Here is a 21,975-nt window from a genome sequence, read left to right as displayed (position 1 = left end):
ACTATGACTCTGTCTGGGATTGGGCTCTGAAAGAATCAATGTTTGCGCTGAACTGATATCATGCAGCTGCTGGGTGGACAATCTGTTGGAATCTAACACTTTCCGCAAGGTGTTGGCTGACCTGCTGAGTTTTTCCAGCTTTTACTTTGTTCTCATTTGAGATTTCCAGCATCTACAGTATTTTGCTTTTGCTTTCATCCGATACCTGTACATAGTACAGTCAGTTCTGCTAAAACACGAGTTTCTTCAACATAAATTGGCTATAATGTGATTGAAGAATTTCGACCATTATTTGTAAAACATGAACTTTCCTTACCTGTATTGGCTATAAGGTGATTATGGTCCCACTGTTTTAAATGATGCTGCTATTATTTGATTTTCATATAACACGGCATCGCATGGAACAGAGCTATCGTGTTATATCAGAGCAGACTGTAGCTTGTCAGGCTTCTTCAGGATGTCCCCTGCACAGTCCAAATGAGGACAATGATAGAATGTGATCTTAAAATAGGTTGTTCCACTTTCTCCTAGCTCAGGAACCACACCCTGCAAAATCACCATCTTAGGAGTCAAAGAAAGAGAGCTTTAAACTTTGAAACTTGGAGCATTCGAACACTCATGGATAATCTCAAGGCATCTGAAAAGAGGAACTGCAACTGTATGTGAGCTGTTCGAGTTCCAAATTGGCATTGCGCCCTCCATGAAATCTCTCTTCGAGAAGCAGCTGATGAAATAAGCAGGGAGATAAACTTTTGATTGAAAGAAATGGCGGACAGTTACTCTGATACAAGAATAAGGTCTAGGATGCTTTATCCAAACTCCCCAGTTGTGGAAATTAAAGACTTGGGACACTTTTTCTGCAAATCAGCTGTAACCAGTGTGCTACCAACATCTGTAGTTATATCCCAACCGTTGATTCTGAACAAGATCTTAAAGAGAAGTTCTCTTCTGACCTTGATGAAATTCTCCCTGTTATCTTAGAAGAAAACATAATTTTCAGTGTGCTTTTAGTGCCAGGGTTGACTGTGACTCCACTGTCTGCAGTGGAACTATTTGGAAAGCTAATGCAAATGGTTTTCTTCTTCCAGAAAAATTGAGTTCAGCATAGCCTCATAATAACAAACCTCCTCTTCTGCTGGAGATACTACAAAAAACCCATGTGGAGGCATCTTAGATCAAAACACTCTCACACCTCTTGGATTGTATCATTCTTTAAGTCAATGATCTAATGACGTTTTTATCACTGCCTTCATGTCAGGGACTGATAGCTGTAGGGCAGGTCATAGATGTTCTTGATTTTGTGATGAACTTCCACCTACCATATTATTTAGACATCACAAGACCCAATGTTCCAAAAGGAAGCAGATCGATGTCTCAGCCTGAAATCAGTCAACTGAAGAGAAATAATCCAAGTGTGGTTCAATGACCAATCAGGAAACTCTTCACACATCTGTCTCAATTCCCCGAAATTGGAATCATTTATAATAGTGGCCACAAACTGAAAGTATTTTGTTGAATGTAAAATTCTTTAGACCGTGCTGAGATATTGAAAATTCCTTAAATGTAGCTCATTTCATATCATATGAGTGTATTTGGAGAGTGTATATTGAGAGAAAATTTGAGGAAGGCACCTGAAGGAACAGGAACAGACATAATGGTAATGTTACATGTGGGACAAAGCAACAATGAAAGATATGATAGAAAGTCCTTAAAAGTCATACATGTGATTAGACATGTAAAAAATATTCTGTGTTTTGTAAAGGAGAATGTGTTCAGCAAAAAAATTGAATTCTGGATCAGTGGTGCTGGAAGAGCACAGCAGTTCAGGCAGCATCCAACGAGCAGCGAAATCGACGTTTTGGGCAAAAGCCCTTCATGATGAAGGGCTTTTGCCCGAAACGTCGATTTCGCTGCTCGTTGGATGCTGCCTGAACTGCTGTGCTTTTCCAGCACCAATGATCCAGAATCTGGTTTCCAGCATCTGCAGTCATTGTTTTTACCTAAAAAAATTGAATCCATAACTAAATTACTGGCAACTGAGCTGAACAAAACTTTGCTGCTTGCAGAAGTAGTAGAATATTTTGACAACTAAAATAATGACCGGTGTCTGAAAGGTGAACTGCAAATCAATGAAGCAGAAGTGATGAATGTTGTGGAGGTATGATGTAGAGGTACCAGTATTGGACTGGGGTGGACAACTTAAAAATCACTTAACACCAGGTTATAGTCTAACAGGTTTATTTGGAAGTACTAACTTTCAGAGTACTTCTCCTTTAGCAGGTAACTAGTGGGGCAGGATCATAGGACACAGAATGTTTAGCAAAAGATCAGTGTCATGCAATTAAAAAGAAATTGAACAAACCGAGATTGCTGTTCAGTCTTCCATCTTTTAGAATGGATTGCAGGTTTTGGTTCATTAATATGTAAATCCCAGAACATTTCTCTGTCGTGTCTCTGTGGCTCTGTGTCTCTGTGTCTCTCTCGCTGCCTCTAAACCTATTGCCCAATTCCTAAGGATCTATATCTCTCTGCTCCCCCATCTACTCACGCATCCGTCCAGATGCACCTTTAATGAATTGATCAAGCCTGCCTCTGCTGGCAACATGTTCCAGCTACCACCCTCTGTGTAAAGTGCTTTCAGCGCATATCCCTATTAAACTTTTCTCCTCTCACTTTGAATGCATACTCTCTTGTTATTGAATCCCTCACCCTCAGAAAAAGCTTATCTCCATCCACCCGTCTATACCCTTCGTGATCCTGTTGACCTCAATCAGGTCCACCTTCAAACTCCTTTTTCCTAGTGAAAACAAACCTAACCTATTCTACCTCTCTTCAGAGCTAGCACCTTCCATACCAGGCAACATCCTCGTAAATGTTCTCTGCACCGTCTCCAAAGTGGTGCGGTGACCAGAAATGCATACAGTATTCTAAAGGCGGCCGAACCAAAGTTTTGTACAATTTCAGCATGACCTGCCACTTCTTCTCATCAATACTCTGTCTGATTAAGGCAAGCATACCAAATGCCTTCTTGACCATTGTATCCACCTGTGTAGCCACCTTCAGGGTACAATGGAACTGAATTCCCAGATCTCTCCATTCATCAACTTTTCCCAAGGCTCTTCCATTTACAGTTTACTTGCTCTAGAATTAGACCTTCCAAATTGCATCACCTCACATTTGCCCAGATTGAACTCCATCTGCCACTTCTCCATCCAAACCCCCCATCTATCTACATTCTCCTGTACTCTTTGATAGTCCCCTATGCTTTCTGCATTTTTGATAAGAGATAGCAGTACAGCTGGGCTGAGGGAGGATATTCCTAGAAATACATCCAGGGAAGTTATTTGGGTGGAACTGAGAAATAAGAAAGCGATGATCACCTTATTGGGATTGTATTATAGACCCCCCCAATAGTCAGAGGGAAATTGAGAAACAAACTTGAAAGGAGATCTCAGCTATCTGTAAGAATAATAGGGTAGTTATGGTAGGGGATTTTCACTTTCCCAACGTCGACTGGGACTGCCATAGTGTTAAAGGTTTAGATGGAGAGGAATTTCTCAAGTGTGTGCAAGACAATTTTCTGATTCAGTATGTGGATGGACCTACTAGAGAAGGTGCAAAACTAGGGTAACTAGGGAGAGAATAGGACTCCTCAAAGATCAGCAAGGCGGCCTTTGTGTGGAGCCACAGAAAATGGGGGAGATACTAAATGAATGTTTTGCATCAGTATTTACTGTGGAAAAGGATAAGGAATATGTAGACTGTAGGGAAATAGATGGTGACATCTTGGAAATGTCCATATTACAGAGGAGGAAGTGCTGGATGTCTTGAAATGATTAAAAGTGGATAAATCCCCAGGACCTGATCAGGTGTACCCGAGAATACTGTGGGAAGCTAGAGAGGTGATTGCTGGGCCTCTTGTTGAGATATTTGTATCATCGATAGTCACAGGTGAGGTGCCAGAAGACTGGAGGTTGGCAAACATGGTGCCACTGTTTAAGATAGGTGATAAAGACAAGTCAGGGAATTATAGACCAGTAAGCCTGACCTCGGTGGTGGGCAAGTTGTGGGAGGGAATCCTGAGGGACAGGATGTACATATATTTGGAAAGGCAAGGACTGATTCGGGAAATCAGTGTCTGACAAACTTGATTGAGTTTTTTGATGAAGTAACAAAGAAGACTGATGAGGGCAGAGCAGTAGATGTGATCTATATGGACTTTAGTAAGGCGTTTGACAAGGTTCCCCATGGGAGACTGATTAGCAAGGTTAGATCCCATGGAATACAGGGAGAACTAGCCATTTGGATACAGAACTGGCTCAAAGGTAGAAGACAGGGGGTGGTGGTGGAGGGTTCTTTTTTGGACTGGAGGCCTGTGACCAGTGGAGTGCCACAAGGATCAGTGCTGGGCCCTCTACTTTTTGTCAATCACATAAATGATTTGGATGTGAGCATAAGAGTTACACTTAGTAAGTTTGCAGATGACACCAAAATTGGAGGTGTAGTGGACCAGCAAAGAGGGTTACCTCAGATTACAACAGGATCTGGACCAGATGGGCCAATGGGCTGAGAAGTGGCAGATGGAGTTTAATTCAGATAAATGCGAGGTGCTGCATTTTTGGAAAGCAAATCTTAGCAGGACTTATACACTTAATGGTAAGGTCCTAGGGAGTGTTGTTGAACAAAGAGACCTTGGAGTGCAGGTTCATAGCTCCTTGAAAGTGGAGTCGTAGGTAGATAGGATAGTGAAGAAGGCGTTTGGTATGCTTTCCTTTATTGGTCAGAGTATTGAGTACAGGAGTTGGGAGGTCATGTTGCAGCTTTACAGGATATTGGTTCGGCCACTGTTGGAATATTGCGTGCAATTCTGGTCTCCTTCCTATCGGAAAGATGTTGTGAAACTTGAAAGGGTTCAGAAAATATTTACAAGGATGTTGCCAGGGTTGGAGGATCTGAGCTACAGGGAGAAGCTGAACAGGCTGGGGCTGTTTTCCCTGCAGCGTTGGAGGCTGAGAGGTGTCCTTATAGAGGTTTACAAAATTATGAGGGCTATGGATAGGATAAATAGACAAAGTCTTTTCCCTGGGGTCGAGGAGTCCAGAACTAGAGGGCATAGGTTTAGGGTGAGAGGGAAAAGATATAAAAGAGACCTAAGGGGCAACGTTTTCATGCAGAGGGTGGTACGTGTATGGAATGAGCTGCCAGAGGATGTGGTGGAGGGTGGTACAATTGCAACATTTAAGAGGCATTTGGATGGGTATATGAATAAGAAGGGTTTGGAGGGATATGGGCCGGGTGCTGGCACGTGGGACTAGATTGGGTTGGAATATATGGTCAGCATGGACGGGTTGGATCGAAGGGTCTGTTTCCATGTTGTACATCTCTTTGACTCTATGTCTCTACTCCACCAATTTTTGTGTCATTTGCAAACTTACTGATCAGACCACCTAGGCACTCTTCCAGATCATTTATGTATATCACAAACAACAGTGGCCCCAGCACTGATCCCTGTGGAACACCACTGGTCACCTTTCTCCTTTTTGAGGAACTCCCTTCAACTACTACTCTCTGTCTCCTGTTGCTCAACCAGTACTTTATCCATTAGCTAGAACACCCTGCGCACCAATAGTTTTCCATCGGGAAACTTATCAAACACCTTACTAAAGTTCATGTCTATGACATTTTCAACCCTTCCTTCATCTATCAACTTGGTCACTTCCTCAAAGAACTCTATTAAGTTGGTAAGGCACAATTTCCCCCACACAAAACCATGTTGTCTATCACTGATAAGCCCATTCACTTCCAAATATAAATAGATCCTATCGCTCAGTACCTTCTCCAGCAACTCTCACACCACTGACATCAGGCTCACTGGCATGTAGTTACCTGCAACATCCCTACTACCCTTGCTAAAGGAGGACACTATGGGGGGGCTTGTGCAGTGAGGCATTATGGGTAAAGCTGAGAACTAACAAGGGTGCAGTTACATTGTTGGGGCTGTATTACAGGCCTCCCAACAGTGAGCGTGAGGTAGAAGAACAAATAAGTAAACAGATTATGGAAAGATCTAGAGGCAACAGGGTGGTGGAGATGGGAGATTTCAATTTTCTCAACATTGACTGGGATACACTTAGTGTCAGAGGTGTGGATGGGGCAGAATTTGTAAGGAGCATCCAGGAAGGTTTTCTAGAGCAGCATGACAATAGTCCAACTAGGGAAGGGGCCAGAAAATTCTGAAGTTATCAGAAAAAAACTTGAGTGGAAAAATAGTTATTGATTAGATTCCCTACAGTATGGAATCAGGCCATTTGGCCTAACAATTCCACACTGACCCTCTGAAGAGTAGCCCACCCAGACCCATTCCCCCACCCTATATTTACCTGACAGTGGGCAATTTAGTATGGCCAATTCACCTGATGATCTGCACATCTTTGGATTGTGGGAGGAAACTGGAGCACACCCACACAGACACTGAAAGAATGCACAAACTCCACACAGACAGTCACCTGAGGCTGGAATTGAACCCAGATCCCTGGTACGAGGAGGCAGCATTGCTAACCACTGAGCTACTGTGCTGGAGTTATTTTTCATTTTCATAATATTTTCCCATCTTTCTTGCCACTACTCATGTCACATCAGGGAAGGAAAATTCTACCTTTAAATTTCTTTATCTGGAGTGCAACTCATAAATGTTGATCATAACTTGTCATAAGTTAGGTTATGACCATGTACAGCACTCTATATGTAACTGATCATTTTAGATGCTCTCCAGGATGGTTTTCATTCACAAAATCTTTGGAGGTTGTGCTTGCATTATATTTAATCTAATGGCCATTTATATTGTTTGGTAGCTTGGTATATTCAGCTAAAGTCTGTCTCCACTCTGTTTTGCAAATTAAACACTAACTGGGGAGCTCTACAATATCTGTACATGTTCAAAGATACTTCATTGCTCCATGACATTGATTCATTGATTGCCTGTTGCTGCTGGAGGAGACTCAGTACTTTAGTTGCAATTGATTGTTAAGACTTGACACAGGATGCTGGTATTTTACATTTTCCTGCTGATTTATATGGCAAACCAATGGATGCTCACATTATTGTTTATATCAGTGATAAAGGGTGATACAACACAAAACGTCATGCATCGAAGTCGGTAGAGTAACTGAAGTTTATAGTGAATTTATCTGTTTAACTTAGAGCAAATAAAAGCTACATTTGAACTCCAGCCACATTCCTTAAATATTCCATTACAGCCTGCTTCTTGTCATCTTTTTGGACTAATATTGATGTACACATTTATTTATTGTTTTCAGCTGGATCAAACTTGGAACAGGAGAGTAAGAGGACTGCCCATTTCAAATCGTTATGGCAACAAAATGTAAATGTGTTCAGCTCCTCTTCCAGACCACCCTGTGTGGAGGAATTGCATCAAGAAGCGCAGCTCAACCTTCAAGCTCTGCTTCAAGGTAAATACAGACTGAATCTAATGGTGTGACTTGTGATGGAAATGTCAGGCTAAACAGTTAAATATAGATTGGCTGTGCCATTTCTCAGGAGAGAGGGGGTAGAATGAAGCCATGTTGTCAGCGGCAGCAACCAAGTCATTTGTTTTTTTTTTGGATTAATTCTCTCTTTCTCTGTATTTATGCTTGTATGTGATAGTAACTTCTGGTACCTTGTCAAAATGACCATTGTACAACTCTGATCCTAAACAGTAAGTTTAAGTTTGATTTTATTATTTTAATTCATTCATGCAATATGAGCATCATTGGCTAGACCAGCATTTCTTTTGCCTATCCCTAACTGCAATTGTTTACGTGATGGTGGGCCACCATCTTGAATCCTGCAGGCCATGTGATGCATAGGAAGTCATAGGAACATTAGGAAGGGAGTTCCAGAATTTTGACCCAACAACAGAAAAGTAATGTTGATATAATCCCAAGTCATAATGCTGTATAGTTTGGAAGAGAACCTGTTGCTCGGTCAAACTTCAGGAGGTGGTGGTTGTCTCATGACTCTACTGTGTGATCTGTCCTTCTTGGTTCAAGAAATTGACAAGTGCTGACTAAGTAGCTGTAGTGTGTTTTGTGGATGGTATATGTACAATGCTGTCACTCCTTCGATGGAGGGACTGACTACTAATGATTGTGACTAATGTGGCAATTAATTGGGTTATTTGTTCTAGATGGTATCAGTCATCTCGAGTCCACTTGAGTCAGGAAGGGGAGAGTATTCCATCACATGCCTGGCTTATGTTTTGTTAATAATGGACAGGGTTTGGAGACCAAAGTGTTAAAGGTTTAGATGGAGAGGAATTTGTTAAGTGTGTACAAGACAATTTTCTGATTCAGTATGTGAATGTACTTACTAGAGAAGGTGCAAAACCTGACCTACTCTTAGGAAATAAGGCAGGGCAGATGACTGAGCTGTAAGTGGGAGAGCACTTTGGGGCAAGCGACCATAATTCTATTAGTCTTAAAATAGTGATGGAAAAGGATAGACCAGATCTAAAAGTTGAAGTTCTAAATTGGAGAAAGACCAATTTTGACGGTATTGGGCAAGAACTTTCGAAAGTGATTGGAGGCAGATGTTCACAGGGAAAGGGACGGCTGGAAAATGGGAAGCCTTCAGAAATGAGATAACCAGAATCCAGAGAAAGTATATTCCTGTCAGGGTGAAATGGAAGGCTGGTAGATATAGGGAATGCTGGATGACAAAAGAAATTGAGGGTTTGGTTAAGAAAAATAAGGAAGCATATGTCAGGTATAGTCAGGATAGATTGAGTGAATCCTTAGAAGAGTATAAAGAAAGTAGGAGTATATTTAAGATGAAAATCAGGAGGGCAAAACGGGGACATGAGATAGCTTTGGCAAATAGAATTAAGGAGAATCCAAAGGGTTTTTACAAATATATTAAGGACAAACGTGTAACTAGGGAGAGATTAGGGCCCTCAAAGATCAGCAGAAAATGGGGGACATACTAAATGAATACTTTGCATCAGTACTTACTGTGGATAAGGATAAGGAAGATATAGACTGTAGGGAAATAGATGGTGACATCTTGCAAAATGCCCATAATACAGAGGAGGAAGTGCTGGATGTCTTGAAACAGTTAAAGTGGATAAATCCCCAGGATCTGATCAGGTGTAGCCGAGAACTGTGTGGGAAGCTAGAGAGGTGATTGCTGGGCCTCTTGCTGAGATATTTGTGTCATCGATAGTCACAGGTGAGGTGCTGGAAGACTGGAGGTTGGCAAATGTGGTGCCACTGTTTAAAAAGGGCGGTAAAGACAAGCCAGGGAATTATAGACCGGTGAGCCTGACCTCAGTGGTGGGCAAGTTGTTGGAGAGAATCCTGATGGACAGAATGTACATGTATTTGGAAAGGCAAGGACTGATTCGGGATAGTCAACATGGCTTTGTGCGTGGGAAATCATGTCTCACAAACTTGATTGAGTTTCTGTGAAGAAGTAACAAAGAAGATTGATGAGAGCAGAGCAGTAGATGTGATCTATATGGACTTCAGTAAGGCATTTGACAAGGTTCCCCATGGGAGACTGATTAGCAAGATTAGATCTCCTGGAAGACAGGGAGAACTAGCCATTAGGATCCAGAACTGGATCAAAGGATCAAAGCCCTCCACTGGTGGTGGAGGGCTGTTTTTCAGACTGGAGGCCTGTGACCAGTGGAGTGTCACAAGGATCAGTGCTGGGCCCTCTACTTTTTGTCATTTACATAAATGATTTGGATGCGAGCATAAGAGTTAAAGTTAGTAAGTTTGCAGATGACACCAAAATTGGAGGTGTAGTGGACAGCAAAGAGGGTTACCTCAGATTACAACAGGATCTGGACCAAATGGGCCAATGGGCTGAGAAGTGGCAGATGGAGTTTAATTCAGATAAATGCGAGGTGCTGCATTTTTGGAAAGCAAATCTTAGCAGGACTTATACACTTAATGGTAAGGTCCTAGGGAGTGTTGTTGACCAAAGAGACCTTGGAGTGCAGGTTCATAGCTCCTTGAAAGTGGAGTCGCAGGTGGATAGGATAGTGAAGAAGGCGTTTGGTATGCTTTCCTTTATTGGTCAGAGTATTGAGTACAGGAGTTGGGAGGTCATGTTGCGGCTGTACAGGACATTGGTTAGGGCACTGTTAGAATATTGCATGCAATTCTGGTCTCCTTCTTATTGGAAAGATGTTGTGAAACTTGAAAGGGTTCAGAAAAGATTTACAATGATGTTGCCAGGGTTGGAGGATCTGAACTACAGGGAGAGGCTGAACAAGCTGGGGCTGTTTTCCCTGGAGCATCAGATGCTGAGGGGTGACCTTATAGAGGTTTACAAAATTATGAGGGATATGGATAGGATAAATAGACAAAGTCTTTTTTCTGGGGCTGGGGAGTCCAGAACTAGAAGGCATAGGTTTAGGGTGAGAGGGGAAAGATATAAAAGGGACCTAAGGGGCAACATTTTCACGCAGCGGGTGGTACATGTATGGAATGAGCTGCCAGAGGATGTGGTGGAGGCTGGTACAATTGCAACATTTAAGAGGCATTTGGATGGGTATATGAATAGGAAGGGTTTGGAGGAATATGGGCTGGGTGCTGGCAGGTGGGACTAAATTGGGTTGGGATATCTAGTTGGCATGGACGGGTTGGGCCGAAGGGTCTGATTCCATGCTGTACATCTGTATGACTCTATGACTCTATTCAGGAAGCTCATAGATGAAGCAACTGAAGATGATTGAACCTAGGACACTACCCTGAGAAACTCCTGCACTGATTGCCTGGAACTGAGATGGATGACCTCCAATAACTACAACTATCTTCCAACCAGAGGACAGATTTCCCCCTGATTTCATAGAATCATAGAAAGGTTACAGAACAGAAAGGGACTATTTAACCCACTGCATCTGCGTCAAGCTAAAACATAATCTAGTCACCCCTCTACTTCTATTTTCCAGGCCTCTATCTGAAGCCTTGCAGAATGTAATAATTCGGGTGCAGATCTGGGTTCCTTTTTAAACAAGTTGAATGTTTCTCCCTTCATCACCAAACCAGGCAGTGAATTCCTGCCATCATCACACTATCTTTTTCTCTCATGTCCCCTTTAAAACCTCTTCCGGTGACCTGAAATCTGTGCTGTTGGTAATTGATCTCCCCACTGAAGGAATCAGGTCTTCACTGCCCACTCTATCTGGGCCCCTCATAATTTTGAGTGCTTCATTTAATCATCCTTTAGCCTTCACTTTTCTATGGAAGGTGACCGTAGCCTACCTAATCATTCATCCTGTCTGCAGTTTTCAAGCCCTGGCAATATCCTGGTAAATCGCATCTGTACTCTCTACAGGTATTTTATCTTCCTTAATCTGGCGACCAAAATTGTACACACAATTCTAGCTTGCCCTAATCAGCATTTTATACAGCTTCATCATTGACACCCCTGCATTTGTACTGTATACATTGTTGAATAGAGGAAAGCATTACATATGCTTTCTTTATCGCCTTATACACCTGTCCTTCTATCTTCAAGGAGCTATGGACAAGCAGTCCAGGGTCACTCCCTTCCTTACCCTCCTTAATATCTGCTGTGTTTACTCTATCTTTCCTACCTCTTTTTTTTTAACCAAGCTTGAACCTCTCATTATTTTAAAAGTCATACCTTACCTTTTTCTAACTCCCTAAAAATCATCTGCTTTCAGAATTGGATCCCCTTTCCTACCTAAGACATTGGCAGCAAAATGGGCAATAACTTCTAATTGTTAACATTTTCCCAGGAGCATATCTTGTGGTCAATGTGTGACATCCTTAATTGAGAGGCAACATATCACCCTAGAGTCACAACTAAAGCTGCAGAAACATCTATGTGTTCCCTGGCCGACGAATCCCCTATTGCAACTGCTTCTCCCTTGTTCCTCCCTTCCTGCATAGTTAACCCACCCAGGGTTCCTCGAATTGAATATGCTTCTCCAAAGAACTAACTGCCTCAGCGTATCGATGGAAAACTGATTCAAGAACAGGACCTCCAGAGGGATTCCTGCACTCATTCCCTACTTCTCCTGGATTATCCTGATTCTGTCTCAAAATCCTAGTCTATTGTATGACCACCTCTTTAAGTGGTTTCTGTGAACCACCGTGACTCCAGCAGCTGCTCAAGCTCCAAATAATGGAGCTCAAGTTTCGGTAGCTGGTGAAATTTCTTGTATATAATTAGTTGAGTCACCAGTGGCATCTATAACTTCCCACATATCCCAGGATACTTGTCCACATAATCAAGTTACCCTTCCACCCCTTAAATTTATTTTGCCTATGTTGCTTTTGACTGATAAGATTACAGTTTTGATAGCACTTTTTGATGCCACACGTGGTAAAATATTGTCTTGATATCAAGGACAGACCCTTACACATTTTTATTTCCGAAGTTCAGCTTTTTGGTCTAAGTTTGGACTAGTAAAAAATGAGGTCTGCAGATGCTGGAGATCACAGCTGCAAATGTGTTGCTGGTCAAAGCACAGCAGGCCAGGCAGCATCTCAGGAATAGAGAATTCGACATTTCGAGCATAAGCCCTTCATCAGCCTGATGAAGGGCTTATGCTCGAAACGTCGAATTCTCTATTCCTGAGATGCTGCCTGGCCTGCTGTGCTTTGACCAGCAACACATTTGCAGCTAAGTTTGGACTAAGGCTATCATTCAGGCAGGAGCTGAGTGGCCCAAACAGAACCCGTTGTGCCAGTATGCAAATTAATACTGAGCAAGTGCCACAGCACTACCAAGCAGCCCTTCCATCAACTTGCTGACCATCTAGAGTAGGCCAATGAGACAGTGATTGAACATATTGGATTTGTCCGGATTTTTGTGGACAGGGCGTACCTGAGCTGCTTTCCACATTACCAGGTAGATGACTGGAACAGCTTGGTTAGGAACTCAGCTAATGCTGATAAACAAGTCTTCATTACAATTTCCAAAATGTTCTCAACGCCTACACATTATTCAGTACCGTAAATCATTTTTAGATATTACATGGAGTGAATCAAATTGGCAGAAGACTGGCATTTGTGACCTGGGGACATCCGGAAGTGGTCAAGATCGGTCATCTATGTGGCGCTTCCATCTGAAGTACAAGCCATTATAACCATACTCAGCTTAGCATTACACTGAGCACCAGCTGCTTTTAGTTTTTGCTGCTGTTTCTTTCTCTCGGATCCTAATCCCAGCTGTAGCTTTGTGAACTCCTGCCCTGCTAAGCCAGAAAATATGTGATGCATTGCTAACAGAAGTGGTTTTTATTTTTCATAATAGTTTTCAAACTGGGTCCATGCCAATTGGAAGAGACTTTCTGGGAGTCTGTGAGCCAGGGAGGGCCTTACAAGTGAATGATGTGGCAGGCCATATAAGGGATGATGATTGAGAGCAACTGAGTGAGTGGTGACCAGTGCCATACTTAACTCCCATTCATTTCCTCCCGGACCTCAATCACTTTCTGCTTGCTTCACCCTTGCAACATCTTCTGCTCCATTCCTTCACTATCTTCCTCGCTCTGTGCTTCCACTTTCTCTTTGTAATCCCTTCTTGTATTCTTGGGCTTTCAATCTATGCTCCTGCATTCTTCCCACTCCCTGCTCCCTGTACTCCTACGCTCACTGTACTCCCACTCTGGGCATCTGCTCTCTTCAGGTGTTGTTGTCCTTATGCCTCTACTGCTTCCTAGATTCTTGTTCTTTCAGCCCCTGGCACTCTGTGATCCTGCTTTTTATTTACTCCTGCCAACGATAGACAGACTGTACTGTAAGAAACAGGAAACCCGAATCTCACAGAGTGACAACCTGTTTTCTGAGAAGCATCATTAAAATGTGATGTTACCATTAACTTTTTAACAATGGCAGCTAACCATTACAGGTAGGTTGTATTGATATAGCTTAGCTTGTGAGTCTAGGATTACTAAATAAATTTTAAACTATCCTTCAACCTAAAAGCAGTTGAGAACTACTCACATATAGTGTGTTACAGCTTGGATGGTAGATGAATATGCCTTTTTTGCCAAATCAAAGAAAAATACTGTGGATTCTGGAAATCTGAAATAACATAGTCAATAGATCTAGAAGCTTCGCTGGAGAGAGAAACAAAGTTAATGCTTCATGCGTGTGACCATTCATCGGAACTGGATAGAGTTAGAAATATAATTCAGCATATTGTATTCACTGATCAAGATGGAGTCAACTGAACTAGGGAGACCATGTGTCGATTGAATGACAATGTTGCAGAAAATCTCTGATTTCCCACGTGTTATCCTGAGCCATTTGTCACCTGTCTTTACAATTCCGTCCTTTTTCCTCTGTGTGATATTTTTCAATATAGATTTTAACAGTTCCAAACCATAATGTCTACCCCATTTTTGTTTCCTTTTTTTACAGGTTTTGATGTTATTCTTGTTTACCTGTTCTTACTTTTCAAGTGGGAATCATTTATCATATCTCCTCTTTGTCCCTTGCTCTATTTCCGCTCTATCTTTCTTGCACCAACTTTTGGTCATCTTGTCTTTCCTGTCTTCAACATGATGAATGTTACCCTTTCGTCGTTTCCCTATCTGCCCACTTTCAACTGCTGAAGCTTTTCTAATTTTTTCCTGGATGTTGTGTATGATCAATGAGGCGTAAACATGATTTCTCTCTCTGGAGTCTGCATCACCTGCTGAGCATTCCCAACATTTTGGCTTTTGGTCTGATAATGCACATCACTCTTCTTAGATATTCCATTGGACATGTAAATGTAAATAGATCACCTTACTCGTCAAAAGATGTGCAGGTTAGGTGGATTGGCCATGCTAAATGCGAGTTTACGTGGATAGGGTGATAAAATGGAGGGCTGTTGCACACTCGGGCTGAATGGCCTCTTTCAGTACTGAATGGATTCTATGAAAATTACTACTTTAGATAGCAGAGATTTAGGATTGTGAAAGTTAGGCTGTGAATTTTTGTTAAATCACTAAAACTTTGGAGGCACTGCGATGAACGATTAACCCATGTTCATTGTTTCTGATGAAGGCAGTGTGCCAACTTCATGCCAACTGCTGGTTACCCTGACTGGAGTGTGGAGCCAGCACCATGTGGTTGCACTCCTTAGCAGCTGCCCCAAAATCGTGAGAATTAGTTAAAATCAGCCTGCATCTCTGAAAGCAAGAGTGAATTTTGACTCGAGTAACTACTGGAAGGCAATCGACAAGAGAGTCAGGCCTGGAAAGATACAAGTTCAGCAAAAAAAAAAGCTGGAATGCACTGGAGGCTCTGGTTGAGAAAGTCCATATAAGAGCAGAGAGGTTGTGGACCTGGAGGGGGGCAGGAGATTGTCCAGCCAAACTCTGAGAAGGCAGGGAAAAAAGAGAACCTTTCTGTCAAGGCCATGAATCAAACTCCCAAGACCTGGGTATAATGCAGGAGCAGTTAAAATTCACGTCACATAGCCTGTCAAATTCAGTGAATGCATCTTCAAAGGCAGAATGGTTTTATGAATGCTAATCATGTTTGACTAATTTGCTCGAGCTTTTTGAAGATGTAACAAGCAAAGTGGATAATGGAGATCTTGCAGATGTAATATATCTGGACTTCTGCAAAGCACTTGATAAAGTGCTGCCTAACAGGTTAATTCACAAGGTTGGATCATACGGGAGTAGGGGTAAATTATTAGCTTGGACAGGCTTGGACAGTGTTGTCCTCATTGCACAACACTCTTGCCAAACTGAAAAGGACCCATTTTATACCTAATCCTTGTGTTCTGCTAGCTACGTTACCTTCTTGCCATGGTCTTTCATTTGATATAATAACTACAGTGGGACCTCTTCAAATGCCTTCTGAAAATCTACGTACTCCAATAGATCAGTCACACATGATTTCCCTTTCAAAAAACCATATTGACTCTTCCTGATTCCACTGAGATTTTTCTGAGTGACCTTAATAATAGATTTCAGCATTTTTCCTATGATCAATTTTAAACTAGCTGGCCTTCTGTATTCTCCTACTTTGCTGTCTCCTTCCTAACTTGAAATGAGGAATCACATTTGCTATCTTCCAATCTGAAAGGACCTTTTCAGAAAATCAAACTTGAAACAAATGCATGAGTACTCACAAGAGCCATATTTTAAGATGACAAGATAAAGTTATGAGGAAAGGTCACTCGACCCAAGCTGTTAACTCTGTTTTCTCTCCACAGATGCTGCCAAATCTGCTGAGCTTTTCCTACAATTTCTATTTTTGTCTCTGATTTACAACATTTGCACTTCTTTCCGTTTTTATAAAGTAAATTAAAATTTGGGATTTAAAAAATCTTTTTCATGGTCTGTGGGCTTCACTGGCTATACCATTGCCCATGGAGCAGTTAGGAGTCAACCACATTGATATGGGTGTGGAGTCACGTGTAAACCAGATCAGGTAAAGACAAAGATTTCCCTACCTAAAGGACATTATAAAACCCATCTAGTTCACCAACTAGCAACCGTAGTTACGTGGTTGCTGTTAAGCTAGCTTTTAATTCTAGTTCTTTATTCACTTAAAATTTTGCCAGCTGTTAGGGTGGGATTTGAAGCCATGTCACTTCCCAGAGGATTAGCTCGGGGTTCTGGATTACTCATCCAGTGACATTACCAGAATGTCACCACCTTCCCCCTTAACAGGTTTTTATTTTGAATAGTGTTTTTTTGAGTACTCTATCCCTGATAATTTTCACTGTTTTAAGTCCCTCCCTCTCTTTCACCTCCTGATTGACAATTATTTATGGGATATTAATTGTATTGCCTACAAAGGAAACTGTTGCAAAATATTTGCTCAGATCATCTGCCATTTCCTTATTTTCCATTATCAATTCCTCAACTCACTTTCTAGAAGACTTTCTAGAAGACTGGCACTTGCTTTACTTGCTCTTCCCATTTTAAAGTTCTGATGAAAGCTCTTATTTTTTCATATTTCTCACAAGCTTTCTGTCATATACTGATTTCTCCCTTGTTAATAATTTTTTGTTATTGTTTATGTTCTGCTCAATCTACTGATTTGCTGCTCACATTTTCTTGTATTATATACGTTTTTTCTTTTAATTTGAAACCATCTTACTTAGTCAGTTACTGTTCTCAGTCCTTCCCTTTTTAGTCCTCCTTTGTGACTGGAATTCTTCATTTCCATATATTCTGAAATGTCTTCTTAAATGTCTGACATTGAATGACTCCTGAGTTACTGATGTAACCCCCACCCCAGTATGAGTTAGCCAGAGTTCATTTCATGCCTTCAGAATTGCCCTTTTACTTAATTTATTTCCATATGTGAAGGTCACTGATCCTTGAGGCATGCCATAGATAACTGTGATGGGCCATTTGTGGGAGATGCTCTAGCTGCAGATTGACAGTGAGAGTGAAGCCAGGTGAATATAGTCTCGCTGAGCTACATGATGGAGGTGATAGGTTGGAGGAGGAGCTGCCACAGACCAGGGGACTCCGTAGTTTTTGACTTCATGCGGAGAATAAATAAAGATTCTACGATTGGCCTCAGGTTCCAAAGTTGGGAAAATGTCAAAAGGAATTCCCACTGGTTCCTACATTAACCATAATTGGAAAATATCTATCTCCTGACAGCTGTTACTTGACTAGAATGCTGGAGCCACTTCCCTTCTCACGTCTTCAGCCAAAATTGCAGATCTCGCCTGAAGATGCTAGCAGCCATGATCTACACATTTACAGTCATAGAGATGTACAGCATGGAAACAGACCCTTCGGTCCAACTCGTCCGTGCTGAACAGACCATAAACTATTTTAGATCCGATTACCAGTATTTGACCCCTATCCATCCAAACCCTTCCTATTCATGTACCCATCCATTTGCCTTTTTAAATGCAACCGTACCAACCTTCATCAATTCCTCTAGCAGTTCATTCCGTACATGCAGCACGGTCTGCTTTAAAAAGTTGCCCCTTAGGTCCCGTTTAAAATCTTCTCCTCTCACCTTATAAGTCTGTGTCCTAGTTTTAGACTCCCCTATCCTGGGGAAAAGACACTGATTATTTACCGTATCCATGCCCATCAAGAGTTTATAAGCCTCAATAAGGTCACCCTTCACCTCTGACACTCCAGGTAATATAGCCTGAGCCTATATAGCCTTTCCCTATAGCTCAAACCCTCCAACTCTGGCAACATCCTAATGAATCTTTTCTGATCAACGTCTTAACAATTCGGAATAACCATCCTGCTTGTTTGTTCAAAGAGCAGGTTAACATTGAAACACAACAAGAAGACAGTGGGATCTGAGTGTAGATAAGTTCCTTCATTTTATCAGTTGAAGTTTGCCAGACTGAGGCGAAAACTGGAACCTTAGTATTTATGCTCAGGCCTGAATAATTACTATACGGATGAAGCATTGATGAACTTCTGAACTTTTGTGAGTGACAAGTGTCAGATTGCTTGGAAATAGGGGAAGACACTCTTTTGAACTCAGAGTCAATATCTAAAAGGGTGGCATCATAGAAGAGTGTTATTACTTATCCTATTTTCCTCTTCGGATTTCACACATTGCCTAACATTTTACTTCCTCTTTCCAAACTTGTAAGTCATATTGTTACAGCCATTGTAAAGTTTACTGCAGATGTTATTTATTAACCCTTCCTGCACTGATCACTTTTTTGCAAGGTGGATTTTAACATGGTTTTCTCTTCTCAAGATACAGAACTACACAAAAACTATGAATTCACAAATCCTGGAAATCTTTTAACACTTTTGCAACAAGTGTGCGATCTGTATTAGCTAGACAGTGCATGCCCATTGATTGCTAATAAATTTTATTTGATCATTATCTCATTGGATTTTATGGGAACTTACTGTGTGCAAATTGGCTGCATTGCTAATTGCCTGAGCACCCCAATGTGTAAAAACATAGAATTAGTTGGAGTATTTTGCAGATCTCTGGTCTCCATATTATTGAAAGGATAACAAGACACTAAAGAACTTTCAAAACATTAAACAAACTGAGGATCTTTCGTCAGAAACAAAGTTGAGTGACGACCTAACTGAGGTGGTTAAAATTATGAGAAGGCTTGATAAAATAAGATTAGAGAAGTTGTTTTTGATTTTTGTGCCATAAACACAACAATAACAACAGGGATATCAGGAAGAGCTTTTATGCTTAAAGAGTGATTTAAAATGTGTTGTTTGTTGCTTTCTGGAATAGTTGAGGTGAACAGTTTTAGATGCAATTGAAGTGGTGCTAGATAAATGCATGTGGGATAAAGGAGAAACAGGATATCAGCAACAATTTGTTTTTTAATGGGATATTTTAAAGTTCAAAAAGAGCAAGATTTGACATTGAGCCACATTACGAGACATTGGGGCCAATAATGCTTTTAATTAGGGAAGTACATTTCAAGGAGTGTGCTAAGCGAGGTAGCAAGGCTGTGAACTTGCAAGAGTTCCAGTGCTTGAGTACTGCATAACCAAATCCATAATCACCAATATTGCAGCATTTAAAATGTGGATATTGAGGAGACCAGAATTAGAAACACATAAATCTCTTTCATGATTATGGGGTTGGAGTAGTTTACCAAAATAGAGAATAGGAGAAAGTGAGGACTGCAGATGCTGGAGATCAGATCTGAAAATGTGTTGCTGGAAAAACAAAGCAGGTCAGGCAGCATCCAAGAAGCAGGAGAATCGACATTTCGGGCATGAGCCCTTCTTCAGGAGTGAGGAACGTGTGTCCAGCAGGCTAAGATAAAAGTTAGGGAGGAGGGACTTGGGGGAGGGGCATTGGAAATGCGATAAATGGAAGGAGGTCAAGGTGAGGGTGATAGGCCGGAGTGGGGTGGGGGCGGAGAGGTCAGGAAGAAGATTGCAGGTTAGGAAGGTGGTGCTGAGATCGAGGGTTGGGACCTTAAGTCCCAGCAAAATAGAGAATAGTAAAGCCTTGGAGGGATTTGTAAACAAGCAATCCCTTCTTGAATGAGAGCACTAAGGTCTGGGGTGATGGGTGAGTAGGACATGGTACAGGAGCAGCTAAAGTTTAAGTGATTTTTATGTTTACAAAAGGGTAGAATGTGGAATAGTCACAAAAACAGACTGGTCCCACCTCAGTAGGTGAGGTAGCACAGCAAACAACTTGAAGGCTACAGACTGTGTCTTGCATTTTGCCGACTGTGAGGCTTACAGATGTTCAAGAGAGAAAAGCTTTTGGATTGAGATCGGGTGACACGTGGTCAACAGCAAAATAATGAATTAGAGGAGCTAGTGACAGCATAAAGGAGCTGGATTCATTAACATCCATTCACGTTAACTTATTAAACTAACAAACAGCTTCAAAAGAAGCTGACACTGACAACCAGCTCAATAGAGATTTATTGTAGATGAAGACTTTGGATGTAACAATGCAGGCTTGTCACTAACTATAGTTATAAGCAACAGTCCATCAGTTTTATTATGATGCTTAAAAGCGTTCAGAGTAATGGTGATTTAGAAATTACCGATGGGATGTGAGTTCTGAAAGTATTAGATTATTTAAATGTTGCTATTTTCCTTCCTGAACATTTTCTTTTTGCCACCTGAAGTGTTATATTTTTAAGTAATTTAATGCCAACAAATTAAATATCTTAGTCCACTTGTCAAATTCAGTCAAACAACGTTTTCAGACACCCGTTTCTAAGTGTATCCAAATTGTATCTAAGTTGTACCCATTCCACAAGTTCAGTGAATAGATGAAACTAAAGAATGTACTTCCACTAGGGAACAGCCAACTTACCTCCCACAGAAAGCAACTGAAACCAATTTTGAATAATTTTAATCTTCTTATGAATGTGATGCAGACAGTGGAACTTAATCCTCCAGCCAGGCCAGGATTGCTCACAGTTTTTTTAGGCCTTCTTTAGGATACAATGAGCAAATATCTCCCTCTTGTACAGGCGCAAAATCAGTGGGTAGCCCAAAGTAAAATAAAGTTTAGGTTCTACTCTGACCTTAAAGACAGGAGGCTTATTAAAGAGACTGGTGCTTTCAGATAATTAAGTATGAAACTATTATTCTTGCACTTCTTGGATATTTTGTTGTTTTTGGAATTTTCCATTTCTGGTCTCAACATCCACCATTTCAAACGTTGCACTGTTGGTGGCCATGGATTTGATTATCCAGGTCTCAAGCTCTCTTTAATGTCACATGAAGTAGTCCATGTTCCAATGCAACAAGGTCTGGACAAGTTTGGGCTGACAAGTTACGTTCTCACCATACAAATGCCAGACTATGACCATCACCAATAACACTCAAGCTAACCGCCGCCCTTGACATTCAATGGTACTTCCGTCGCTGAATTCCCCACTATCAACGTGCTGGAGGTTACCATTGACGAAAAACTCAACTGGACTCACCACATAAACACAGTGGCTACAAGAGCAGGTCAGAGCCTAGAAATTCTGTGAGAAAATTAGGACTGCAGATGCTGGAGAGTCAGAGTCGAAAAGTGTGGCGCTGGAAAAGCACAGCAGGAGAATCGACATTTTGGGCATCAGCCTTACATCTGAAATAGTGTGTTGGTAGATCTAGATTCAAATCCCAGCTCTACCAGAGCCATGTAATAGGGACTCAGATAGAGGTTGAGTTGATGCATCTTACAAAGTTGAGAGAGGGGGCGCTTGTGGAGCAGGGGTAGTGTCCACATCTCTGGGTCAGGATACCCATTTATTAACATTTCATTATACACTAGGAATACTGTTATGAGTAATACACCACCTGACTCCCCAAAGCCTGTCTATCCATCTACAAGGTACAAGTCAAGATTGTGATGGAATACCTTCCACTTGCCTGGATGTGTGCAGTCCCATCAACACTCAAGAAGCTTGATGTTATCCAGGACAAAACAGTCCACTTGATTGCCACTACATCCGCAAGCATGTACTTTCTCAACCACCAATGCTCAGTAACAGCAGTGGGTACTTTCTGTAAGATGCACTGCAGAAATCCACCAAAGGTCC

At 41.5% G+C, this 21,975-nt stretch overlaps 1 protein-coding gene across 4 annotated transcripts in view; it reads left to right on the top strand.

Moving 5' to 3' along the window:
* nhsl2 (NHS-like 2) overlaps positions 1–21,975 on the top strand; it is a 372,797-nt gene that overhangs the window by 318,657 nt on the left and 32,165 nt on the right. For all 4 annotated transcript variants that reach the window (XM_060832734.1, XM_060832737.1, XM_060832733.1 and 1 more), the window contains exon 2: positions 7,317–7,469. In XM_060832734.1, the coding sequence (XP_060688717.1) occupies positions 7,317–7,469 (153 nt within the window). The remainder of the gene's footprint in view (positions 1–7,316; positions 7,470–21,975) is intronic.

The sequence above is a fragment of the Hemiscyllium ocellatum genome, chromosome 11 (assembly GCF_020745735.1).
Source record: "Hemiscyllium ocellatum isolate sHemOce1 chromosome 11, sHemOce1.pat.X.cur, whole genome shotgun sequence".
NCBI lineage: Eukaryota > Metazoa > Chordata > Chondrichthyes > Orectolobiformes > Hemiscylliidae > Hemiscyllium > Hemiscyllium ocellatum.
This window is presented reverse-complemented; position numbering and strand designations above follow the sequence as displayed.